This window comes from Alligator sinensis, unplaced genomic scaffold, assembly GCF_000455745.1.
Source record: "Alligator sinensis unplaced genomic scaffold, ASM45574v1 scaffold187_1, whole genome shotgun sequence".
NCBI classification, from domain to species: Eukaryota; Metazoa; Chordata; order Crocodylia; family Alligatoridae; genus Alligator; species Alligator sinensis.
The window spans coordinates 1024545-1050226 of NW_005841861.1; the positions used below are offsets into that span (position 1 = coordinate 1024545).

General features: G+C 41.3%; 1 protein-coding gene across 1 annotated transcript in view; it reads left to right on the plus strand.

The window, feature by feature from the left end:
- The window catches only part of CLSTN2 (calsyntenin 2), a 704981-nt gene that overhangs the window by 625244 nt on the left and 54055 nt on the right, over positions 1-25682 (plus strand). Inside the window, exon 10 of the mRNA XM_025215679.1 lies at positions 19727-19889. Coding sequence (XP_025071464.1) covers positions 19727-19889 — 163 coding nt within the window. The remainder of the gene's footprint in view (positions 1-19726; positions 19890-25682) is intronic.

A 25682-nucleotide genomic window follows, 5' to 3' on the forward strand; every position in this document is an offset into this window, starting at 1 on the left:
CTTGCTTCTTTTCTTGGAAGTTTCATTGAGCATGGTTCTACATACAGACAATTTGTATATGGCACTTGGCATATATTTCATATAAATGGGCTATTTTAATCTCTTCTTGTGGTATGTTTCCATCAGTATGTTGGCCCAGTATTTACCTGGCAGGGGAAACATCATGTATCTGGGTCCATGAAGGCAGTTTTCCTTCGACACCCAGGGGATAACTGCTTTTCTGGCGTGGTTTAGTACCTGCGGAGGTGTTGGGACTTTAAGCCCACTTTATGGAAATGGGAGGCTTCTCCCTAGCTTGCTCCTCTGGCCATATGGCTGAGGGCAAGTGAAACTTGGGGGAATCCGAATTCCAAGTCCCCCGGCTTGGGCCTGCATGTAGCATCCCTGCCAATAGATGTTGGAAACATCTGAAGCTCCTGGTCGGGGTAGAGGATGTTTACTAGTTGTAGGGCCATTTAAGGTTCTGGACTGACTCATGAATTTGGACTTGATTTGGCTGATTTGGCTTGGAACATGAAAAATTTCTTTAAAAAAAATGTTGGTCCAATATGGGCTATATGTTTTAGTCGTATTCAGTGATAGCTGTGTTTAATTAACTTCATAATTGGTTTCCTGAGCACATGCTGCTTTTGGCAGCAATTTAAAGAAAGACAATGTATCTAATGAGGCAATACATTGTATGCAAATGTAAGATGAGGGGCTTTTCCCCCTGTCCTGGCTGAGGCAAAAACCACATCTTGTATTTGAGTAAATATGGTAAATTAAATGCCAAAATTGTATAAATATGAAAAGCAGTGTAGAAAAATCATATTTAAAACCCCACTGAGTAAACTAACTGTAGTTGAAAACTGATTGGTGCAGAACAGATTCTTTGAGGCAGAGATAAGTGGAAATAATATATATTTGTTTGTAGAACTTACCTTAGCCTGTTAACAAGAAAATCCTTTACACTGTTATACTTTATATGAAATAACTCTATTTTAGGAATTATTCAAATTATAGTTCAGAAAATTTAATATACATCTGCACTACAATTTTCAATTAGTGTAATCAAGATGGCAATAAACTACTCCCCCCAACTTCATTTTCCTCCACCTCATAATGTGAGACTCTTCTAAATGCGTTAGGTTTACATCAATTTCTAAATCAGCTTATTTCAATGATGTTACAGGGAATCATAATATGTGATCATAAAAATGAGGAACTTTAAGATATTGTTATGTCAGCTGTTACCAGGTGGCGATTGGCACATCATTTTTAAAGTTATATTTTTAGCATACAAGCAACTGTACAGTCTTAGGTTAGGAAGACATGCTGTGTTTTTAGTTGTATTACAGAAGATGCTTTGAAGAGGCAGTGGTCTTTGAAATGGGAGCTATGAAAGCAGAAGAAATTGTTTGCAGCCTTGGTCTCTTATTAGAGATGCTCTGCAAGAACATGCCATTGGTGATGGGTTGAGATTCCTGAAAGAAGGGATTGCCAGCATGCTGTTAAACCACCTCTGTTTCAGGAGTAGTATATATTCCTTGGTCCTCGGGGCTCAAAAGGAGTCTATCCCATTATGTAGGAAGCGGGGTAAGGGGGCAAAAAAAGTCCCCTTGGCTGAAAATGGAACTCCAGGAGAGTCTGGGGGCAAAGAAGGAAATTTATAGGCAATGGAAGCAGGGAGCAGCCACCAAGGAGGAATATATCTCCCTGGCGCGCTATTGCAGGGAATCAGTTAGACAGGCCAAGGCGGGGCTCAGGCTCAGGCTGGCTTCAACAATCAAGGACAATAAAAAGTCCTTCTTCAGGTATATAGCGGGCAAAAGTTAATCTCAGAGCAACATAGGGCCCCTGCAGGACAAATCAGGACAGGTGGTGGTTGACGCGGGGAAAAAAGCAGAGCTCTTCAATGAATTCTTCGCTTCACTATTTCTATGTACTGACCAAGCCAATTCCCCCACCTCGATCACTGACGGATGTTCACATGGCACCAGTCTGCCTACGGTTAGTTCTGAAATAGTTAAGGAGCTCTTGGAGGAGCTGGATGGGTATAAGTCAGCAGGCCCCGATGACCTCCATCCACGGCTGCTGAAAGAATTGGCCAGTGTCATAGCTGAGCCACTGGCACAGCTGTTCGAGCACTCGTGGTACTCCAGCCAGGTCCCTGAGGACTGGAGAAGGGCCAATGTGGTGCCCATTTTCAAGAAAGGGAGAAGGGATAAGCCAGGTAACTTTAGACCGGTTGGTCTTTCCTCTATTCCTGGGAAAATGCTAGAGAAAATAATCAAATAACACATTTGTGCAGGCCCAGCAGGGGAAACGATGCTGAGGGGAAACCAGCACGGGTTTCTCACAGGTAGATCCTGCCTGACAAACCTTGTAGCCTTCTATGACCAGGTCACACACTGCCTGGATGCGGGAGCCGAGGCTGATGTCATCTTCCTGGACTTTAGGAAGGCCTTCAACATAGTTTTGCACCCTATCCTCATTGGGAAGCTAGCAGACTGTGGATTGGACACCTACGTGGTCAGGTGGGTGGCCAACTGGCTTAGGGACCGCACCCAGAGAGTGGTGGTGGATGGTTCCTTCTCAGCCTGGAGGAAGGTGGGCAGTAGGGTCCAGCAGTGTTCAGTCCTCGGACCGATATTATTCAATATCTTCATCAGCAATTTGGACGAGGGCATGGAGAGCACCCTCTCCAAGTTCACTGATGATACCAAGTTATGGGGCAAACATAGTACACCAGAGGGCAGGGAGCAGATTCAGGCTGACCTGGCTCGGAGGCAGAGAGGGATCTTGGAGTCATAATTGACTCTAAAATGAACATGAGCTGGCAGTGTAACGAGGCCATCAACAAGGCCAATCGCACCTTGTTGTGCATTAGCAGGTGCATGACTAATAGAACAAAGGAGGTGATGCTTCCCCTCTGTGCGGCACTGGTCAGGCCACAGTTGGAATATTGTGTCCAGTTTTAGGCGCCACACTTCAAGAGGGACGCGGGGAATCTCAAGAGGGTCCAGAGGAGGTTTCACTCACATGATTAGTGGCCTTCATGATAGACCCTACGGGGGGGAGGTTGAGAGAGCTGAATCTCTTCAGACTTCACAAGAGACGGCTGAGGGGAGATCTTGTGGCCGTCTATAAATTTATTAGGGGAGGTCAACAGGGAATAAGGGAAGCGCTGTTTACTAAGGTGCCCCAGGAAGTGACTAGGAATAACGGGTGTAAACTAGTTGAGAGTGGATTTAGGTTAGATATTAGGAAGAAATTTTTCACAGTAAGGTTGGCCAGGATCTGGAATGGGTTTCCAAGAGAGCTGGTTCTATCACCTAGCTTGGAGGTCTTCAGGAGGAGGCTAGATAGTCACCTGGCTGGGGTCATCTGACCTCAGTCCTCTTTCCTGCCAGGGGCAGAGTGTCAGACACGATGATCCATTGTGGTCCCTTCTGACTCTACAATCTATGAATCTATCTTCCTTTGCAGAAGGGCATCAGTGGTGTCATGATTGACCACAGGTATCTGCAGAAAAGGCAAGAATATCCACGCTACCTTGAAGTGTATAAACGCCCAACTATTGAACTAAAGCAGAAATTTCTGGTATTTTACAAATTGACTGCCCATTATGAAATTGGTGTAGTGCCAACATATTGTACAGGCCCCTACCAAAAGCAGGTGTCAGATGCAAAAGCATTATATATTTTCCTAGTAAATTAAGTCTGCTCCTAGAAGGGTACAAAATAGACCACCTAATAATCTCTACCACTGATGTTTGGAAGAGTTTTGGTATTACAGTTGTAACCCAGATGGTACACGGCTGGTACCCCATCTTCAATTAAAGGAATGCCAGTGGGTGTGTGTGCTTAGGGAGTGTGACTGCTTAGCCTAAGCCAGCTTACCTCCCTCCCCTACAGAGAAGAGCAGACACCATAGACACCCAGTAGGGTTTAACTATTTCCAGATTTAATTTTGCAGTGTCAGTAAAACATATTGAACATATATGTAAATCTATAAACTATTTACAGGTTTGCTTTACATATATGCAGGCAATAACAAATGGGTATGGCAGACAAAGACACTTTATCAGCATAGAACTTGAGCTTCAGTGGTCTTCTTGGCCCCATGTACTGCTTTATGCACCATGGGGTTTCTGCGTCTCACAGGGATGGGGACCCATGCTGCCTCGTGCAGCTGCAGGGTCCCTTCAGCTCCTTCCAGGCCACATGCACTGCTCTGTGCACCATGGGGCTTCTGCTTCTCTCGGGGATGGGGACCTGCACTGCCTCGGGCAGCTGCAGGGTCCCTTCAGCTCCCTCTGGACCTCATGCACTACTCTATCCACCAACACCGTGGCTCCCTCCACCATGGGGAGCTAGTTGCAGCCACTTGCTGCCTCTTCCTCAGCAGGTGCATCTTCAGGGCACATCTGGGGCAACTGCTCCACTAGCCCCTTCTGCAGCTGTCTTTGTCACCCCTTGTTGAAGCCACCTGTGTGCTGGATACACGGGCTTTTATCATTTCCAGAGGCTCCACTCCCAGATTGAATATTAACCAATGGGAGGGCCCAAGGGGTTAGTTCCCCCTCAGGTCCTCTTCTTCACCTTGCCTTTGGGGCAGGGTGAGGCAAGCCAGCTCTTCTGCCTTCTCATGATTGATGGAGAAGGGAAATACCCCACCAAGTGGCCTGAGCCATCCGTGCTCAAGCTGACAATCCAGGCTGCTGGTGAGCCCACTGGCCAGCCTGCCACGCAGTCTTATAAGCAAAGAAGCATTGGTCCAGAGCAAAGCAGTCTGGCTTTTCTCTTTCCTGCCTGCCTCCAGCTGTCAAAATTCACAAACATGCTGAAACAGACTGGGTGATCAAATATAACCAGGGCTATAAAAGCTAAAATTGTAACTGTATAGTCGATGTGGAATATAAGCATGCAACAGTATCCTTTATTATGGAAAACCATTGAACTTGCAGAATACAATGCCACGTTTTAGTCCAAAGTCTATTAATTTAACTAGTTTGGGTATATTGATTCTTTCTTTTCCTATATACACTGTATTTTTCTTCCTTCCTGTTTTAACATCTGTCTACATACTTTTATCTATTATCAGCTGGGTGGTGGGCATATTGCCTTCACAGATCCATAACCAAGATGTCCTGTTAGGGAACTGCCAGAAGATAAATGTCAAAAAGGGAAAACAAAAGCCAAAATTAAATATATAAACATTATACGAATATTTTACAGTTTTATTATAATTTTTATGAGGAAGATGTGGAGTTATTAGTGACTTGACTTCAGCAATCTGAGCAGTTCTTCATGATGGTAAATAGTATACTGACCCTTTGTCTCAACTCTCAGTTTAAATCCTTTTCAAGGCAGTAATGCTTAACTTCATTTAATTTAACACATGCAGCAAATATCTGGATGTTAAAAGATGAAGGCAGAAGGAGATCAGACAGATGAGTTTGGAATTCACAGAACCCATTACTAGCATAGGAGAAATATTGCAACAAACCATAACTGCAATTCTGGGACCATCTATTTGTTAGATGAATTTGATTGAACTGTGTGTGCATTAGTCCTGTCCTAATTTTCAGTTACTTCTAGAAAATGTTTTTTTCTGGCAGGATTGTTTATAGAACTAGTCAATTTTAAGTGTATACTGGATAATTTTCCCAATAAGTGAACTTTGAATGTATAAACCTATGTATCCACACTTGGAATTTGATTGTCATGGTTTTGCTTATCCTATTAGAAAACATAAATTTACTGTGTGCTACAAATGTTCAGCGACAACTAAAGAACTCACCTAAGATACCGAATAGTTATACTGAATTATTCACATTCAATCCATGGATTAAGATGTATTTGTTCAGTTTTTTGGCAAATAATTAAAAAAAAAAAAAAACCCAGCTGAAAAGTCATATGCCTTTTGTAATTATATGCCTTACCGGGAAGGAAAACGGCACTAAAGTAACTGAATTACTTGCTCTGCATAAGCCAGTCAATTTTACAATAAAACTCTGCTAATGACATTTAGCAGGAAAGAAATTTAAAAAGAGGGACAGCATAGTGAAAGTATAACAAACAGTTTACAATTAACATAAAACCTCTAGATATTTGTATAACTAAACCCCTTTTTGCTTAAGATATTTATCTGCTTGCTTTACTCTAACGTGCTTTTACAGGGACAGCTTTCTAAGAGGTGAGACTGGAAAAAGGAAAAAAAAACCCAGTTAAGACAAATACATTATATTTTTAAATGAAAGTTGAAAGCTTATTTGATTTCTTCTCTATTCATGAGGAACAGCATGTTTAATTCGCAGTAGAGCCTTTATATGCTCACCTTTGCATCACCTTGATGCAAGACTCATCAGTCTTGTGCACAATGAATCATTTCCAAATAGAATACCTACAGTTCTTCTCACATTTGATTTACATGGCATATGTAGAAAAAATATATTTTCAAGCTTTAAAATTCAATTTAAATCCAGAACCAAAAGAATTCCTGAATTAATGACATGTATATCCTCCTTTTGATTTCTTTTCAAACACTGGTTGTATTCTTTAAGCATAAACTACCCATAGAAGGTTCAAATGAAGCTGGCTTTTGGAACATTCAAGTCTATTACCTTGGGAGCCACAGTTTATATCCAATATTGTGATGATTGTACTCTGAGCTGGATGTTTTAACAATGACATGTTTTTCCATTAAAATATATCAGATCCATTTAACTGTCTGTTTCCTGTCATTGGCATAAAAGGATAATGCCAGAATTTGTAACTTTTTACAAAGCTCATTCAAAAAGGATTATTCTGTAGATTTTAAAAAGTGACAGTTCTTTTTAAGCTCCGATTAACACCCCACCCCAACATTCTGTATTCTATACAAGGGTAATGGGTGTCAAGCTCTGAAAAAGATTTGCAAAGGACGTGGCCTCTTTCATAGCAGAGCAGAATGTTTGATCTGGTGCCTGTGGCTGAGTGGATAATGCTAATGCCCGTAAGCAAAGGATGAAAGGGAAATTCCCATAGCTGCATTTGTTATCCTTTCTCATGAAGTTAAATAAAAATTCTGAGCCTGAATTGTCTCTCCATGTTTACCAACTTTTTCCCAATGATGACCTCTGTAAGCTCTATAGAGACATGTTTACAAAATGGAAAACTGTGCAACTGTTAAGATTTATGTATAAGCAGCACACATACTATATAGCACAATCTATGGGGATTCAAGGTAAATATATTGTTCAAGTTATGACCTGCTGATTAGTAAATATAGTAAATTTACTGAGTTGAGAGAACACATGGCTCTTAATAAATTTAATAGTTATCCTATTAGGAAAAGACTTTATCCAGTCTCAACTCATTAATAAGGAGGCATAATGTTGCTCACATTCTCTATTAGTTTCAAACTTTTCTGCAGATGGCCAAAACTGTACATGAGTTGGTGGAGCTAAAACAAGTTCAAACAGTATTTGAAGAGCTACAAGGTGATGTTACTTGCTAAAGCATTGCTTTTCCAATGTTACCTTCTGAAATGATGTCACTTATGATCCTGGCCCCCCATGTACCTGGCCTACTTGGGAGTCAGCATACCCAGTAGGGGCCCATCTTCATATGCAGGTAAAAGTGTGATGGGATCTAATGTGCATTTGAAAGAGTTGCCCCTCCTGCCATGCCACACATGTGTGGCAGCCAAAGAGTTGCACCTCCTGCCATGCCACACATGTGTGGCAGGAGGCATGATTGCAGGTTCATGAATTAGATCCCGTGATGCCTTATTGCCAGTGCAGGGAGATCCTGATCTTGGGCTTTTCCTGCATTGGAAAGAAGCAAGCTCCCACAGCTGCTGCAATATCCCAGCCACTGGGGTGTGTGAGGTACCCCCATTGCTGGGAGCTCGGTCAGCTGGAAGCTCCCAGGCTCAAGCCCGTGGGCTTCCGCAGTTGGGAGCTCCAGTCAACTGATGGGGCTCCTAGGCACAGAGGCCCCTGGCCACACATTCAATTAATGGCATGATAGGAAGCAGCTTTAAAGTTATTATACATATTTTGTGGAATAACCTTGTAGCTTATCCCTCTCTTTATCATACCACTGATTGGACATGTGGCCAGGTGACTACCTAAGTCAGGGGTGAATTCAGCCTATCAATGGATTTTGTCCAGCCTGTGGCAGGTCCTTCAGTTCCAGGTGCAGGGGGTAGCCTGTGTCGTGGTGTGTGCAGATGGACCCACCACCCCCAAGTGTGCAATGAGGCTGCAGTCACACACAATCAGGATTCACTTCCTGGCAGCCTCAGTGGTGGCTCCTTCCAGCTGTTTTAGCCACAAGCCCTATCCTCAGGGGGCTGGGACTGGGATCATGAGGTAGTGACAGTGTGGGGCCAGGACCTGGGAAAGAGCTACAATCCACTCCCCACATGTCCCTGCCACGAGCGCCAGTTACGCAGGAAGGGACGTACAGGAAGTGGATTGCAGCTCTGCCCTGGGCCCCAGCCCACACTGACACTGCCCCAAGATCCCGATCTTGGCCCCATCTGCCTGTTCCACTCCCAGATGCTGCTCCCTCCCCACCTGTCCAGAGCCCCATCCCATCCATCCGGCCCTATGCCCTGCCCGTATGAGTCCTGGCTGGTCTCCATGGAGATCCTGGGATTTCAGAGTGGTGACAGCATGGGGCCAGGATCTGGGGCAAAGCCATGATCCACTCCTTGCACACCTCTGCCCACAGAACCAGTGCTTATCATAGGGGTGTGTGGGGAGCAGATCATGGATCTGTCCCAGTCCCTGGGCCCATGCAGTCACAACCCTGCAGTTCCAGCTTGGGTCCTGCCCAGATGTCCCACTCTCAGATGTCGCTCCCCATATGCCCACAGTGCCAGCCTTGCCACCGGGCTGAGCGTGGAGCAGAGCCACTTGTTTTAGTAAGCTATTGTAGGGGCATAAGAGGGGGAGTGCTAACCTAGCCCTTGACAGCTCACCAAAATTGTCTAAGTGGCACTTGGGCCCAAATAATTGTCTACCCCTGATTTAAGGTGAGATTAACTGTTTAGTCACACTTTAAGTGTCATGCATTGATGAGGCCTAGAATTTAGATACTTTAAACAATACAAATGTTTACCTGTTAATGGTTGTTTCTGATTGTTTCTTCATTAGTGATCCTGCCTGTTGCAAAGGAACTATATTAGTCTTCTTCTTTATAGTCTTGAAAATAAATGTGGTCAAAATATAAAAGTTTTGCCATTTGAAATACTGTTGAGTGGTATAAAATAGGTAGCTTGAAAAGATGCAGGAGAACATAACAATGATGAAAAAAAGTGTGCCAGTGGAGTACTGCATGATTTTGTAAACAGATGTGCTACTCTAAAGGCTAATACATCTTGGAGTGACATTCTGGACCGTGTTGTCAGCTGGGAGAGCTGACCTACATTCCGTACTGTTAGTCAGAGCCATCACGTTAGAAGCACCCAGGCTTTTCTGAGCTAAACAGACCTGCTGTTATTGATGTCCATGCATGGTAAAAATAAATTATTCCATTAAAAGTTTGGTGGTTAATAATAATATTTATAGAGAAATTTCCATCCAAACAGCTTAAAGGACATGCATTTGAAATACTAGTTATTTAAACTCCCAAGACCTCTGTACTGGCAGTAGATATTTTTATATTCATTTTTAAGTATGCAAATTAAAGCATTTAGAGAGTGAGTAACTTGTCCAACATCATAGGATATGTCAGTTGCTGTAGTGAGAATAAATTTTGAATGGTCTGACCTCTCCAATTATTTGCTTCAATTAGTACTACAAATGCCCATAGTATTTGAATTATTGCAACTCAATTAATGTTATATACAATATGTATGAATTACTTAATAATTTCCATGCATAAAGTATAGATTAGTATAATCTGCCTTTCACCAATTATAATTCAGTATGGAGACCAGTAGGTAGAAGACTATGGCCTTTATGAATGTTAGTGCATACAACCAGTGTATACAATGCTAGTTTATACAATCAATACACAATTCACATTTAGTATATCTTGGGGTCAGAGCCTGTTTCTCATTGCACCGGTTTTGTGCTACTTGTGAGTGATTCCCTAGCTATCAAGGAAGAGAAGTGGCTGTGCTTAATTACTACTAATTTTTGCTGTTACTTCTAGCAGTAGTAGGTGAAAAATTAAAACAAATGTATTTTAAAAAATAGGATAGTCCAGCCAACATTCCTGCTTTTCCAACCTGACTGTACTGTATTTGTGTGTTCGTATTTGAAGAAGATGGTTACATTTCAAGAACAGTGAATGCAGCACTAGCTAATAAAGAAGACCTGCATAGCTTTTACTGAATGAAAAAGTAAAATATGAATTTCAAGTGTATAAGTTAAATTATGTTCTATGGCTTGTTTTATAGCAATGTTACTTTCTTGATTTCTGTGGAGGTATTTGAAATTTATACAGTTGTAGCTGATGATAGAATCCTGCCTGTTATGTGTAAATCAGTCTTGTGCTGATACTAGAGAATATATGGCACGTAACTTGAAAAATAAGTGTAATCTAAATTAAAGTGATACAACTTTTTTCTCTATCTAAGCTTGACAGTACATTCATCTACAGATGGGATAGCCATACCATTTCCTCCCAATTCTTTTGCCCACCACCACAACGAGATCAAAGAAAAGATACTTTTATGCTATCTTCTGTGTAGTGGGTCAGAAGAGCTTGCACTACTCTGCTCAAACTAAAACATAGTATGGTCATTAAGATACATATTGAAAAATGTGGCATCATGATATAAAAAAACAGAAAGAGAAAGCAGGCATGAGAACACATAATATCTATTATCCCTATTATGAGAGGAATTTGTTTTAAAGAAAAGTTTGCATTTTTCAGAAATTTCATAAGAGCTTGTGAATCAGAGATACCATGACCCCCTCCCACCCTCCCCCACGCCCCTCTCACACACTCACCATAGGCCTAATTCTGATGTGAATGGTGTTATACTAGAGCAACAGGAAAATTATGCTCATATTTTGCTTTGTTGTGCCACCAATGGTACCTGTCAATTCCAGTTCTACAAACCCTTATAAATGGCTTTACTCATAGGGGGAACTCAGGTGTTCATTTGTCTGATGGATTTCACCAAGTTAGGTACTTTTAAAATTCATGGAGACATTAAGGTGCCTAAGGCCATGTATGGATGAAACAAGGGGCACGTGTGCATGACACTTTAAAGTGAGCAAATGCTTATGCACCGCATTAATGGTGTCAGTGTTTGCACACATTAATGGTGTATTGCACATTAATTCCAACCACTCTAGCAAATTTGGTGACATAATGCACCTTAAATGACTTGGGGTGCAGCAAACTAAAACTCCTCCAAGCGGTTTTAGTTTGCTACCCCTACAGCCATGGAGTGAAGCACCAGGCTCTGTGCAGCTCGGGGGCTCTGCAGAAAGCCCTGCAGGCAGCCTGACAGCAGCCTGGGAAAGCAGCTCCACCCAAGAAATGCGGCAAGCCTGACCTCCCCCCACACCCCAACGCCTGAAGCCTACCTGCCTCAGCTGCATGGGGGCCCAGTGCTTCCCTCCGCAGCTGCAGTGCTCCCCAGGACCACTTGAGCTGGGTGACTGTGGGCAGGTGCTGCCTGGGTGAGTGCTGCCACTGCCATGGGGGGAAGCACCAGCCCCCACCACAGCCCAAGGACCACTCCGTCCACTGGCAACTCAACTTCTTGTCCCCTCCACTGGTAAGGCAGGTAAGTCAGCAGGGTGTGTGCATGACACGGGGGGTTTTAAAGGGCCCTAAATTGAAATGGTGTTTTTAAAAACCCACCGTTTCAACTTAGGGTCCCTGTTTCATCTACACACACCCTATGAAAGCTCTTATTCTTTAGCAAGGAACCATCTACTCTTACTAGCCAGTAGGAAATAATGGCTCCCCTCTTGAGGATTTAGGCACTTAAGGACCTTATTATATATTAATTCTAGGTGCATCCTGGAGCCCTTAACCCCTGTACTGTCCACATATTAACACCTGAAACTAGTTTTAACCACACTTTTTGTGTCTTAAACTTACGCCATGCCATGGCAGGCTTATCTCTGATCTGTGTTATCCAGCTCATGTTCCATTAATGTGTGGTCACTCCTCAGAGTTTAGCTGCCCAACTTGCAGTCTTCCAGCATCTCAGGGCACAGTGTTTCCTCCCACACCTTCCTTTTCTGTGTCACCATTCCCACCTCCAAGACACCCCAGGAAGCATGATGAGCACCCCCACACCCCAATCCCAAATCCCAATTTATTAAAACCTGAGACCTCCTTCAGTTTACTTTCTCTTTATTTATTTTTTAATTCCTTTTTTTACTTATTTTTATTTTAACCTTCAGTGGCTGACATCCTTCATTTCACCACCCTACCCACACTCCCATTCCTTTCCACCTCCCATTTCATTACCCACCCCCATCCATTAACTCTCCTCCTCCCAGCGTTGTGTTCCAAGTGAGACACTTAGACTCTCTGCCTAATGGGATTTGAATTCACATCTCCCAAAAGAATGACTTGACTATTGGACTGCAGGATATTTTAGGGTTGGGCACTTCCAATTTCACCTGTGGAAATTGTTCTGTTTTGTGTCAGCATTAAAATATACCCTTATCCTGTGGTAAGTGGAAATTAGAAAGGTATAGTTTAGCTTCCATTGAAAGGGGAGTAAGTTATCATGGGTTACCTTCCACGCACTATAGGGTAATAGCCTGTTCACAGGCAGTTACCATAGAGAAGCTGACATGCAGTAAAATCCCAACCTCTTTTGCCCCACAGCAAGTTATGTTTGATCATGCAGTGGATACCCACTAAAGTTGGGCTATCTGCATGTATTTTGTAACTAAAGATGTGACTGTAGATCAGATATTGGGACAAGGTAAATATACCATGACTTCAGTTTCATTCTAATTATATCCTTATCAAACATGAAAAATCTCATAGGTCGCTTGCAGACATTTAAAAAACCCTCAAAAACTGGTGCTTTCCTTTAAACTCAGCACACTCCCGTGCTGAGCCCAGCACATTCCCAGAAGAGGCATTGCATTAGTTGAACCCAGTTTGCCCACTGTCTGTATAGATAGGCTGCTTTATTGGGAAAGGGGTTTGGTGCTTTTATCTAAAAGCTGATTAAATCAGCTATTAGATAAAAGTGCCAAAAAAGCCGCTGAAGTGCTGAATCTATACAGACATTGCAGAGCTGGGTTTAAGTAATGTGTTGCTTCTTCCGGTAAAACTTTTTTTTTTTAACATCTCCAAGCAGCCATACATTCTGCAACTACATCAGAAGATGGTTAGTGCTTTTATTGTTTGAAGTGCTGTGTGTGAATATATATATTAGTCTATTAAAATATATTACATTACTTTCATCTATTATATAAAATGCATCCTGATGGCTATAAATACCATTGAGACTCCAACCTGCTTATTTAGCTGTCATTTGATTAATAAATTTAAGGGGTAGGCTGACATGATAAAATGATTAGACCAACCTGGCCACCCAGTGGTCTTTTAAAGCCAGGCTTGCTCATCTGTAATTTAGCTCATTAAAATAACTTTATAAATTAGAACCTTTTTTTTTTTCAATGCTCTTACCAGAGATGATTAAAACTTCTTGATTTGCCAAACCAGTATATTTTATCATTTTACTTTCACAGCCTTACTGCAATGGTTTTATTATGTTCCAGTGCAACAATGAAATGCATGCAGGGAAAATATTGGCTCCCTATGGTCAGAAGGGTCAAAAAGGTGTCAGAAATGACAGCATAACAAATTACACGCTGCAATTATTTATTTCATTATGCTGTTTTTTGAGAAGTGGCCAGGCATGAAATACTCGCTGCCTGCTGCTCTCTGAGTGATTGGGATAAAATCCAGTGCTCATGGATAATTGCATTAGCTTCTTCTAAGGTATTTGCTCCTGTAAAGAACCTAGGGCTAGGTTTCCAAAGGCATTTAGGTACAAAGGATAATCCTTAGGGTTGTCTGTACACAAGTGCAGAGGCTGTTCTGATGCGCTGTAATTACAGCACATCAGAGTGGATTTGATTAATCAAGTCTGCTGGAACGTGGTAATTACTGCTCTCCAGCAACCTCCCGCCTCTCATGTATCAGCATCCCCATGCTTCAAAATGGCAGTGGAGTTGCTTGAATTAAAGCTTGTTGAACAAGCTTTAGTTCAAGCATCCCTACTGTCATTCTGAAGTGCAGGGATGCTGATACACAAGATGCTGCAGTGCTTTAATTAAACCAGCCCCCCTATCCCCAGAGCATGAGTAAAAGTGCCCTCACTGCCTAAGCTGTATTGAAATCATATGAGTTAGGAACCTACTGAGTTAAGGTGCTTTGAAGAGTCTCAGTAGGTACCCACCTATATATATAGGTGCTTCAATACTCCTGAAAATGTAGCCACTTGTGAATGGAAAGAGCTGGGTGTATGCAGTGGTGACGAGACTTTTTCAGCTGTTATAAATTTATGCCATCAGAGATACTGAAATGTAAGTGGGTGGTACTTGCCAAGGTAGCAGCATTTAAGTGAAGCAAAGGAAAAAGAAATAGGCTTTGCATTCTCTGCAGGCATTTGGTCATTAGGCAGGTTTTGTAAGCAGTTGTAGATTCTCACAAGTATGCAGCAGAAACAGAATTTAAAAATTTAATAATATATTCAAGAGTCTAGCAAGTGTTCATGCTAAAAAATCTGTTTTTGTTTAGTTTGCCTGGAAACATAAAAAATATTTATGTTATGTTAAATGGGTATAACATTATTTTGGTCAAATTCTAGATGACTAGAGGAGAGCTTTCTGTATAATCCACCTCTAGCTAACACAGGTCAAGTTTTAACCTATTTTCTACTTCAAACAGAACAACCAAGTATGCTGTTGCTAGTGTGCCTGTGAGGCCAACTTGAAAGGGCATTATGCTAGTGTATGCTTCCATGGAAGTATTACACTAGCATAATGCCCTTTCCAGTGTCTTCAAAGGATTTGGGGCACAGATAGAAGTGACAATTTTCACCCAATCTAGCCACAAAAAGCAGTCTATAGCCATGACCAAACACAAGTGCACAGCTGCAGTCAGCTTAAAAATGACCAATTGGGTGAAAGTCTGAACCCTCATTGTATGAGGGGTCAGATGGAGATGTTTCAAAACAGAGCATCTTCTTTCATTTTTGTCTGCCTGCCTGTCACTGTTTTCAGAATGTGAAGGGGGTAAAGGGAGTTGAGGGAGTTTAGTCTGGGGGTGGGGTTCAGCCCCCACTGGAGGGTGGGGAGGATGTATTGGAGACCCCCTACCCCACCCCCCCCAGTGTGGGCTGGGGAACCCCTAGAATGAGCTCCCTCTGATCCCCTTCTCCCCTCCCATTCTGAAAGTGTTGCAGCCTTGCAGGGAGGAGGGGCCATTGCTAGGGGAAGCAGAATACAGGGTGCAGCCAGAAGATAGATTCCCCTCCCCCCTGGAACCACCTATGAACCTCTGTTTGTTTCAGGGGATCCTTGTAACTCTGAGCACTTCTTGCAACGCATTCTGAGTTACAGGGGGGAGCTGCATTTCTGTCTGCACCCCTACTCACAATTTAACTTGTTTGAGAACAAAATCAGGGAAGCATAATATCTAGGCCATCAGTGGGCATAGTTTGCATTCATGGGCAAATTTAAGATGAAAGTTGCCCATACTCTTGTCAGTATAGTGAAGAAAACAGCAACTTAATGAACTAAATCAAAGCAGAATATTGTGGAGAATGTTCTATTTAATTATTATTTTCAAAAATTTAAGGGGTATTTGGGGTAGTACATATTGCTGAAGAATGAGTGTTCTCTCAGAAACCCCCCGTCAAATTTAAATATATATTTTTTAAAGAATCTCAAGTTAAATAAACTTTTCATTTACTCAACTATGTCCAAGTTTTAAAATGTTTTGAGTTTCAAAGCAGCCCAGTGGTGGGAGGCAGGGGAGAGCCAGGGCTGTGCTCTGAGCAGCTCCATAGCCCCATGTAGCTCAGCCCATCAGGGAGCGCAGCCCAAGCTCTCCCTGCCTCCTGCCACCGGTCTGCACTCTATGGTGCTGACGGAGCCAATAGGAGGGCAGCGCCAGCTCTGCCCGCCTCCTGTCACCGGGCTGCGCTCTGATTGGCTCCGCCAGCCCCACAGAGCACAGCCCAGCGGTGAGAGATGGGCAGAGCTAGTGCTGCATGCCGATTGGCTCCATGGAGCTTAGCCTGGTGGTGGGAGGCAGAGCGCCAGCTCTGTCCACCTCCCGCCACTAGGGTGTGCTTCGATCGGCTCCGCCAGTCCCTTGGAGCACAGCATCGGCTCTACCAGCTTTCTACTGCCGGGAAAGCCAGCATAGTACAAGCAGATGAGCATGGGCCTGCTCCACAGCAGCATAGCTATGTCTGTACCATCTGTGCTCCTGGAGAAAGCTGGCAGGGGCCTGAAAGCTTTAAGACCCCAGAGTGTGTCTAGTCTCTGAGGCATCTCAGGTTTACAAGTTTCTTGCACAAAGCTAGAAGCCTAGAATTCCTGGACCAGGCTCCAAGGTCTATTCCCTGGGGCAGCTTTTCTATACAGTCTATATGGGACTTAGGTGCACCAGAGCTTTCAGACTCCTGGGTTGCTCAACCTAGTCAGTAGCAATTGATTTACAAGAAATGGTTTTCATGTTAGTAATAGGGTTAACACATTGTAAAGTGTCCTGTTTCCCTTTTTTTTTCTTAAGAAAAGTTCAAATACATTAAATTCTGAATGTGGGTCAGTTCTACCTGTTCATCATGGAGTCCATAAACTTTCCTACAGACTAATTTATAAATACCTTAATCACTATGGTCATTTGCAGTTTTCTCCAAAAAATATAGGTCACTGTCAGGGAAATTATATTAAGCTAGGTAGACTTTTGTTCAGTATCCGTAGGGTGATATATATAATCTTGCACTTCTAGATAACAATAGCTGATTGTTCAGACAATTGCATTAGCCACACATTCACAGGCTGTTTATATATAGGATCTCTCCAGAATGTTTTTCTTTGTTATATTGAAATGCACTTGTTTTTGTTGGGTTATATCAAGAATTGTTCACTTGCAGTTAGTAGTACTTGAAATCTTTGGAGCACTATTGCTTTAGTAGCCAAGAGAGGCTCTATCTGAGGAACTCTTACAAATGTATAAAATACTAACATCTAAGACTTAAATCAAATGAGCTCCCTCTGCTCCTTTTCTCCCCTCCCATTCTGAAATGCACCCGCATCAGTCATTTTGTTTTATGTAAAATGATTGACACATGATAGGGTTGATGCTTCACAGTCTAATGGTCTGTTCAGGAAACCTGAAGAGCTAGTTTTCCTTGCAAGGAAAGACTGCTTAATCCTAGTTGTTGTTGCTGTTTGTTTAATACATTTTTCAGTTTTCCCATTTATTCATTTCATTTTGGTTTCAGTTCATTTAACCTTCAGAAAAATATTTGTGCTGTCTATTGCTGAGGAAAGGAAGGCTCCAGCAACATATTGCTGTATTTTTCTTTTACTGTTTGGCTGTGATGTCTGTAATAATAAATGTATCCATTTGAAATGGAAGTGATTAAGTTCTTTCTGAAATATCTTCTAGAACAAAGCATTAGCTTTTCTTTAAAAGGGCAGATATTGCTACAGCTAGCATTTAACCTAGCCAAGGACAAAGTGTTATGTTTAAACAGCATTTACCTTTCTTCTCATCTCTGAATCAGCTAGGATATCTGCATTCAAGTGTTTTGGGTTCTAAACTTTCAAAAAAATAATTATCTGTAGAAACTTTGTACAGTTCAGTGGATGACTGCAAATACTGTGAGATCTTTAAAAACACCCTATTACACTATCAGTTTACTGAGAGTTATACCTTTGAACTTCAAAACCCCAAAAATTCAATGAAGGTACTGGTAAGGGGTATGACTGCACTAGGGTTTGCATGCTAGCCTTTCATCTCTGGGGGCATTGATCCAAATCTCTTTACATGCCACAAGTAAAAATAAATGTAATGTTCTCACATTAATCCCCATTTTGTTTGCTTCACAAATTATTATGAGGTCTGGTGTAACTGGTATTCTCTCTTTAAAAAAAGCCCAAATATATAGGAACTGAGGATGTTGTCATTCAAGGCTGAAGTACATTGACAGAATAGAGTGAAACATATTTGAAACAGATGGCAAAATGTTGTGAACAGTGAGGTGTATTGATAGATTTCAATGAAGGAGTTTGCCGGTTACCTACGTTACAATGACTCAGCTGATTGGGGCAAAGCCTTTTTTTTTTTTTCTGTTTATACAGCTCCTAACACAGCGGTGCTCTGCTAATACTGCGATACTGTGGCACCTCATAATAGTGCAATACTCATAATAATACCACTAAGAACAGTGGTTGTAGTGGTGATTTTTGGATCAAAGTAAATGCTAATCATTATACTAATTCAACAGGTCCCTGACAATAAGTTCTTCATGATTTAAGGCAAATAGGAAAGTTTAATATAGTGTTTCTCAACCATTTTAGACTCAAGGCGTTCCCTTGTTAGGCTTCTGGCACCCCTGGTTAGACTAAAGGCACTCCATGAAAAAATAGCACCTCTGTTTTCACTCATTTCTTGACTACAGAAAAAAATAATAGAGCAGTTTTTCTGTTGCAAAGAACACAGAAAGCCCACAGTAGGACAGAATATTTTTAACACTATGGATTCTTGTTTGAAATCTTTAGCTGCCTATACACATGCTCAGAGTTGGGCAGGGGAAGTTTTAATTAGAGCAGTTCCCTGACAACTGCTCAAATTAAAACAACACTCAGTCCTAAACCTCATCTGCTGAGGTTTAGTTAAAGTGCCCCCACTGCCATTTTGAAACATGGGTGGGCTTAATACATGTGATGGTGAGGAGACGCTGGATTATTCTAATTAGAACATGAACAAGCACATCTAGAGACAGACTTTGGGTTTATCTTGTGAATCATTTTTTTCCATGCCGAGCAGTGCTGTGGCACGCTGGTTGAAAATCTTTGGTCTAGAGCAATTGGTCGGGAGGGGGGGTGTATATGTGTGTGGAAGGGGTGGATGCAAGGGAGGAAGGTGCTTGCCAGAACTTGGGGAAGGTGGCTGGGCAGCCGGGCACTGAGGCTGCAGCAGGGCAGGAGTTTGGGGGACTGTGAGCCAGGCATCAGCAAGGCCAGGGGGTGTGGGTCAGGACAAGCCATTAATCTTTGCAAATGTGTCCCGGGATGAAAAGGTTGAGAACCAGTGGTCTAGAGTAACCTTTTTGAGTTATTAAAAATATAAATTTAGGTCCTTTATAAAGTTTTATATTCTTGAAAATCTAAACAAACTAATCTGATGAACAATTAATCTGATTTAACTAATAAGAGAATTCAATCAAAGCGTTAATTCCACTCCTTCAAAAAGACTGTGTGTTTTTTAAGATAAATTTATTCATAAAATTGATTATGTTTGTCAGAGGTATATGCCATATTTATTTACTTATCAATGGAAAGTAATTTCTCTGAGTCATGTGTGCAAAGATGCAACCACAAATATATAATCTATCATAACCCCTAATGATAACAGCAATGCTTCTTTAAAGTCTAAAGTGCAGTAACTATTATCTTCTATTATTAGAATTCCAGGACATGGAAATAATACAAGTGAAATAATGTATAATATATAAAACAGTAGTAGGATAAATGGTGCTAAAGGTCTTTTTTTCTTTTTTTATTCAGATTTGTGATAAAGAGTGGCATTACTACGTCGTCAATGTTGAATTTCCTGTGGTTACCTTATATATGGATGGTGCAACATATGAACCTTACCTTGTGACAAATGATTGGCCCATTCATCCATCACACATAGCTATGCAGCTAACTGTTGGTGCTTGTTGGCAAGGTAACACTACATAAAGTGCATAAAGTGGATATAAAGTTTTTAAATCTGATACAAAGAGGGTTTTTCTTGTCTGCCTCTAAAGTGAAGTACACCAAATTTACAGTTATTAAGGAGTGGCATGGTTAATGAAACTCATTTTACTTTCAGTTTCATGGGAGGATCTTCACAGAAAATAGTGGAATTTCTCAGACTAAAATTGGTGGAACTAAGTAGAATCAGAGCCTGTATTTTCATTTTCTAATAACACAGTTTGTGGTGTCTATAAAAATAAGATCTGATGCATATTAGATTTTGATCAGTCAGATAAAATTTATGATAATGAGATAATTATCATGGAGCCAATCTTTGCACTCCTGACCCTGGAAAGAAAGAACTATTTCATAATCAAGTTTATACATACAGGATTAAGCTTAATAATTTAAGTATTACAAAAAATATTCTATTTTATTTCTTCTATAAATGAAAAAAAATCAACCTTTTACATTTAGAACTTTAATTTACCTTGTAGTTTGGTACAACAGTTGGTTTAATTTAACCAAGGTTTCTTTTAATTTGATAGTATTTGTTTCTTATGCAGACTTTGCACAATATCTATGAAGCAACAATGCAAGCATCAACACATTCATTTACTGCTACTGTGGGAAAACAAGCTCATCTGCATTCCATTTTTTACCTGGATCTGTGGAATCTAATAGCAATCAATATGTTTAAGGAGTTGAAGAATTATCCATACTGATAAGTGTATATGAATATGTGTTTCTATATTCTCCAAATTTCCTTGCTAAGGAAACTTCATTTTTATCCCACCGTTCATAACTAGTCCTGGGTCCTATTAAGATTTAGGTCCTTTTAATGTGGGTCCCGTTAATTACTTCTTTTTTATTTACTTATTTTCGTCACTTTCTAATACTAACCTGTTTCCCCTGAAATTTCATCTTTTGAAACTCAGGAAAATCCTCTCCACTAACTTAGTGTTTACTAAAAAGGCCACATTTTGATGCCTATGAGGAATACAATTCTACTTTTATTCAGAGAGCAGATGCTGCATGAGCGACAGCTGTGCACATCTTCCTACACAACTATTTACATGTGCCTTACTCTAGTTTTAATACAGTCACCTAAAGCAAAGAGGATAGGTTTCTCAGCTCCCCATCATGGCCTCTTTTCTTAAATTTCAAGTAGGGATAAGAATTAAAGCCAATTGTGATGCTGAGTTTATGATATAAACCCACAAACCGCTGTATTCAAAAGTATTACATCGGGCCATCAAAAGACAGCAACTGGTAACAGTTTTCAGTTTTTTCTGGCTTAGTTCATGGGTGACTGGTGCCTTCTGGATTGGGGGGCACTTACCCCTCCAGTGGCCAGTCAGCGACCAGGGGGGTGGTCCCCCCACGGCCAATCTCACCAACCCTGAAGTGCCAGACGTGTGCCCGGAAGCACGAGTGGAGCTTCTCTTGGTGTCCCCACTCCCCAGCTGATGCTTTCAAGGGGAACACCAGTGCTCCCACCTGCCCCTCGTGCCCGTCGCCTAAGCAGGAAATGCTGGCTGTCAGGGGGTGCACCAGTGCTCTCAGGGGGTGTACATGAACCCCATGTACCCCTTCCATGTTGCCACTGGTCTGTTTATTATCCAGTGGCCTGTAGGATTTGATGCTTCAGTAGATGAGCTTCTCCCAAAACAGTCATACTTTTGTCCAATGAAACACATGATACTAAATACTCAAAGGTCACTCATATTAATACTTATGGTAATACCACAGTAATATAAGGCTTTTAAGGAGACATGGATTAGAGCAGTTCTTAAAATGGTTAAAACATGTCAAGGGGAGAATTATATATTACGGGAGAATTATATATTACCCTGAATCAGGACAAAAATAAAGCCTTTTGAAATTTCACATGAAGCAAAATTTCAAAATATTTTATTTGTAAACAATAGAACTATTCTATTAAATTCAAAATGTTTGTTTCCACTTTGACAGTTTTAAATTTTTTTTTTCAAAGTCAGTCAAATTTGAAATGAAAGATTGAAACTTTTCTTTTAGGGGGAAAATAAAAAGCAGAACGTGTAATTTTCAAAAAAAAAAAATGTCCAGCTGAAAATTTGTCTGCAAAAGAGGTACACTTCATGAAAGAAAAGGTGTTGCCATATCAGCATTTCATGAATATAAATTGTTTGAATGAAAACTTTAACTGGCTTACTGGGAAAAAAATAATCCCTGCCAATAAAAATGCTTAATCTTTACATATTCAAAGTAATTGAGAAACATATACTCATAGTAATATGTGGTGTATGTAAGTAGATTTGGGAAATGACAGAGTTGACTTGCTGACACCCACAGATGGGACTCTTGTGTTAGTGAAAGGAACAGGAAACACATTTCTGTTTCTGGTCTTTTGGATGAATAAGCATGCTTCTGTTTCATTTACTATGAAATTTACTTTATTCAAGGATCAAAACAGAGTCCTCTCTCCTTTTTATCAGAATCTGTAATATTATCAGAACTCCATGTTGATCTCTTGCCTCAGAAAGAACCAATCATTTTCTCATTTGCTGTTTTTAACTGTGGTCTTCTTGTAACTCTGAATGCATGGATGGCATCTACCAAAGTCAAACTATTTTAAAAGTTATCCAGACCCAGAAACCAGAAGAAATAAGAGACTCGAGTCCTTAGGTGACAGTGTAACGTGTGCACGCATGCGCGTGCATGTGTGTGTGTGGGGGGAGTGGAAGTATACAATGAAATCAAGGACTAAAGTTCTTAATGTACTTGTTAGCAAATACTAACTAGAACGTCTGTTTCAGATATAAAAAAATCTAACATTTTAGATAGGACAAAGTTCATTTCTTGCCTGGAAAATGCAATCTATTTTCAGAGCTGTCCCTAGGCATGTGTGGGGCCCAGGGCATAGCCCGTGCAGGGCCAGGTAGGTGGCAAGCAGCTAGAGCACAGAGCTGGCAATGCATGGTGGCCATGGTGGGGCCTATACAGCACTGTCTGTGGGGCCCCTCAAAGTGCGGGGCCCAGGACAGTCACCCTGATTCACGCCCCCACAACTAGGGATGGCCCTGGCTATTCTTCTCTCTCATATTCCCTCTATAGGATTCTGAGCCTGTACCAGGTTATGAGGAAAGGGGAGTCTCTTTCAGAATGGCCTTTTGCATCATCTACTTTGGCATTCTGACTGTGCTTACCTAAAATAGTATCACACATGTGCCTCCTACCCTGATCTAGAGGCACATCATGTAGGGGACTCAGAAAGAAACAAAAATTACTCTTTATCATAAATATTTCCTGTTAATAACATTTCAGTTCCACAGTAATTCTTTTCTCCCTTTTTATAGCATTGTTTATCATGCCCATTCTGAAGAGTTAGGGGAGTTATCTGTCTTTTTAGTCACTCACAAAATCTTATTTCTCCCTTCAGCTGTTCCAGTGAAATACAGGAAGTGCCAGGTTCCATTCTGGTCTTTTCTTGAGTCCAGAATCAACTATAGATCTTCGTAATGAATGCTCTCTCACACCTCTTGTGTAATAAATTTTAGCTTTAGTCTTTGACATGCCCAGGGTCCTATCTGTGTCAGCTAACTTGCTTTAGATTAAATTTCTAGAATTTTTCTTCCCATAGACCTGCATGAGGTTAGAAACCATGGATTGCCTATATAAATCTGTCACATTTTTTTTTTCCTGTCATGAATATCCCAGGCCCAGAGAGCCTAATTCTGATCCTCATTTTACAGAAGATTTGCAGAAATAAATGCTTTCACCAAAACTGTTGTGGGCAATAAGAATTGCCCCCAAAACATCCATAGAACTTAAGCATATGCTACTATATTCTCTTTTATCAGAAAGGCTTTTTCATTTTGCATTTCAAGATTATAAGTAATCTTAGTTTCAGATTTAAGACCCTACATCTAATGTAGATCTCACTGACATTTATTTTCTGTATTTCCCTTCCATATTTACTATTACTTCTTCAGGAACCAATTCTTGCAATGTACATCAGCCACGATTTCCTTCGTATTTAGCTTCTCTGAGCACATCGGCAGTGAGGTACTTTTTATGTCAGTCTATTCATGTCTAGTTTGGAATGTGCACTTTTTAGCATGATTCAATCATAGAAGATTGATATAATCAGCTTTAAAAAGGCAGAATCTTGATGCAGCCATTTGGAGATTCTGACAAATTTAGCTCCGTTTTTAATAGGATGTGATCTGGTTTCTACAGAACTACATGGAACTTTAAATCCTTTTGGGGGTTTGCAGCAAGGATTTATGAAAAATGAGTTGGTTTCATATTTCTGTTGGTGATACTGAAAATGGTAGACAGAATTGACAAATACCTTATTTGCCATATCTTAACGAAAGCTTGAAAAACAAGGAAAAATAAACAGCCAGCCAAACAAATACTTATGGCTTTTATTCTTTCTACCCCTTATGCTTAGGGCCCTATCAAATTCATGGCAGAAGCTGGGTGTGCTACAGCTCCTTTAATCTTTCAGGTACTTCTGTGTGCCACCCCCCACTCCTTCCCTCCCTCCACAACTGATTGGTGGAGGGGCCCTGCTTGCATCTTGCTCCTGATTGGCAGGAAACTGAAAACCACGGTATTAAACATGGCGCTGTCTTTGCCTCCCCACCAGTCAGTAGCAAGCAGTGGGGCTGCTGGGCCCCTTAGCCAGTCAGTGGCAGGAGGCAAAAACAGCGCCATACTTAAACCTGTGGTTTTTGCCTCCCCACCTATCAGGAGTGTGGCACAAGTGGGGTCCCTCCATCAATCGACAGCAGTGGGAGGGAGGGGTGGGGTCAAGCAGGGGGATTTGAAAGATTAAAAGCTATAGCACACCTGACTTTCTCTGTGAATTCAGTAGGGCCCTACTTATGCTGCTCTGCAATACATAAGAACATTCTCTTTACTTTTTTCTCCTTCTCCAAAAATATAATCAAAAGGTTTTACACACAACTAACTTCCTAAAAGTTGTTATTGTTTTCTAACTTCTTGGTACCCTGAGTAGTAACATACTTCCTGAGCAGTCTCCCTGAATTCAAAGTCATTGAACCTAGAAAAGGTACTACTGACAGTAAGATACTACATGAACATGTTAGAGTAGAAGTACAAGCGTTTCTTAAATGATGAATTTGTATATGTTCATCAGTTATAATAGTTTTCTTTTCAGATAAGTAAGGAAATTAAATTGACCTATTGCATCTGTGCAAAAGGCCTTTCCTGGTGAAAGCAATGGACTGACATAGCAGTATAGTGTAACTGGGGTGGGCAAAGAGGGCAAGAGCCCTGGGCGCACAGATTCAGAGGAACTGCCAAAATGGTAGGTCCTGTGAGTCACTGCACTGAAGTGATAGCTTGTGTGTGGGGAAAAAACATTTTCCAGTGCTCAGCACTCTCGACTCCATACCCACCTTTCCCAAGTACCCAGTGCTTTTCCTGCCTGCCACTCAAGGACCAAAATTCCCAGCTATATGTCTGGTCTGATAAAGCTGGGCTATGGTATGACTTTGTAATAGGATTGTTATTCCATGAAGTCCAAAGATGTGCTCTACCTTCAATGCTGAAAGAAGTTTATTTCACCTCATTAATTGAGAGGGCAGATTGATTTCTTCTCAAAACCTTTAAGGTCAAAGGCACTGCTTGTTGATGCCCTCTATATAAAGAAGGTCTCTTCAGAGACATAAAGGAAATGTTGCTATGAGCTTACTCCAGGCTTCAACATCCAAGTAACTATAAAAGAGTGTAGCAGCAGGCGTAGTCATTCTGCCTGGCAGTGCCTCCC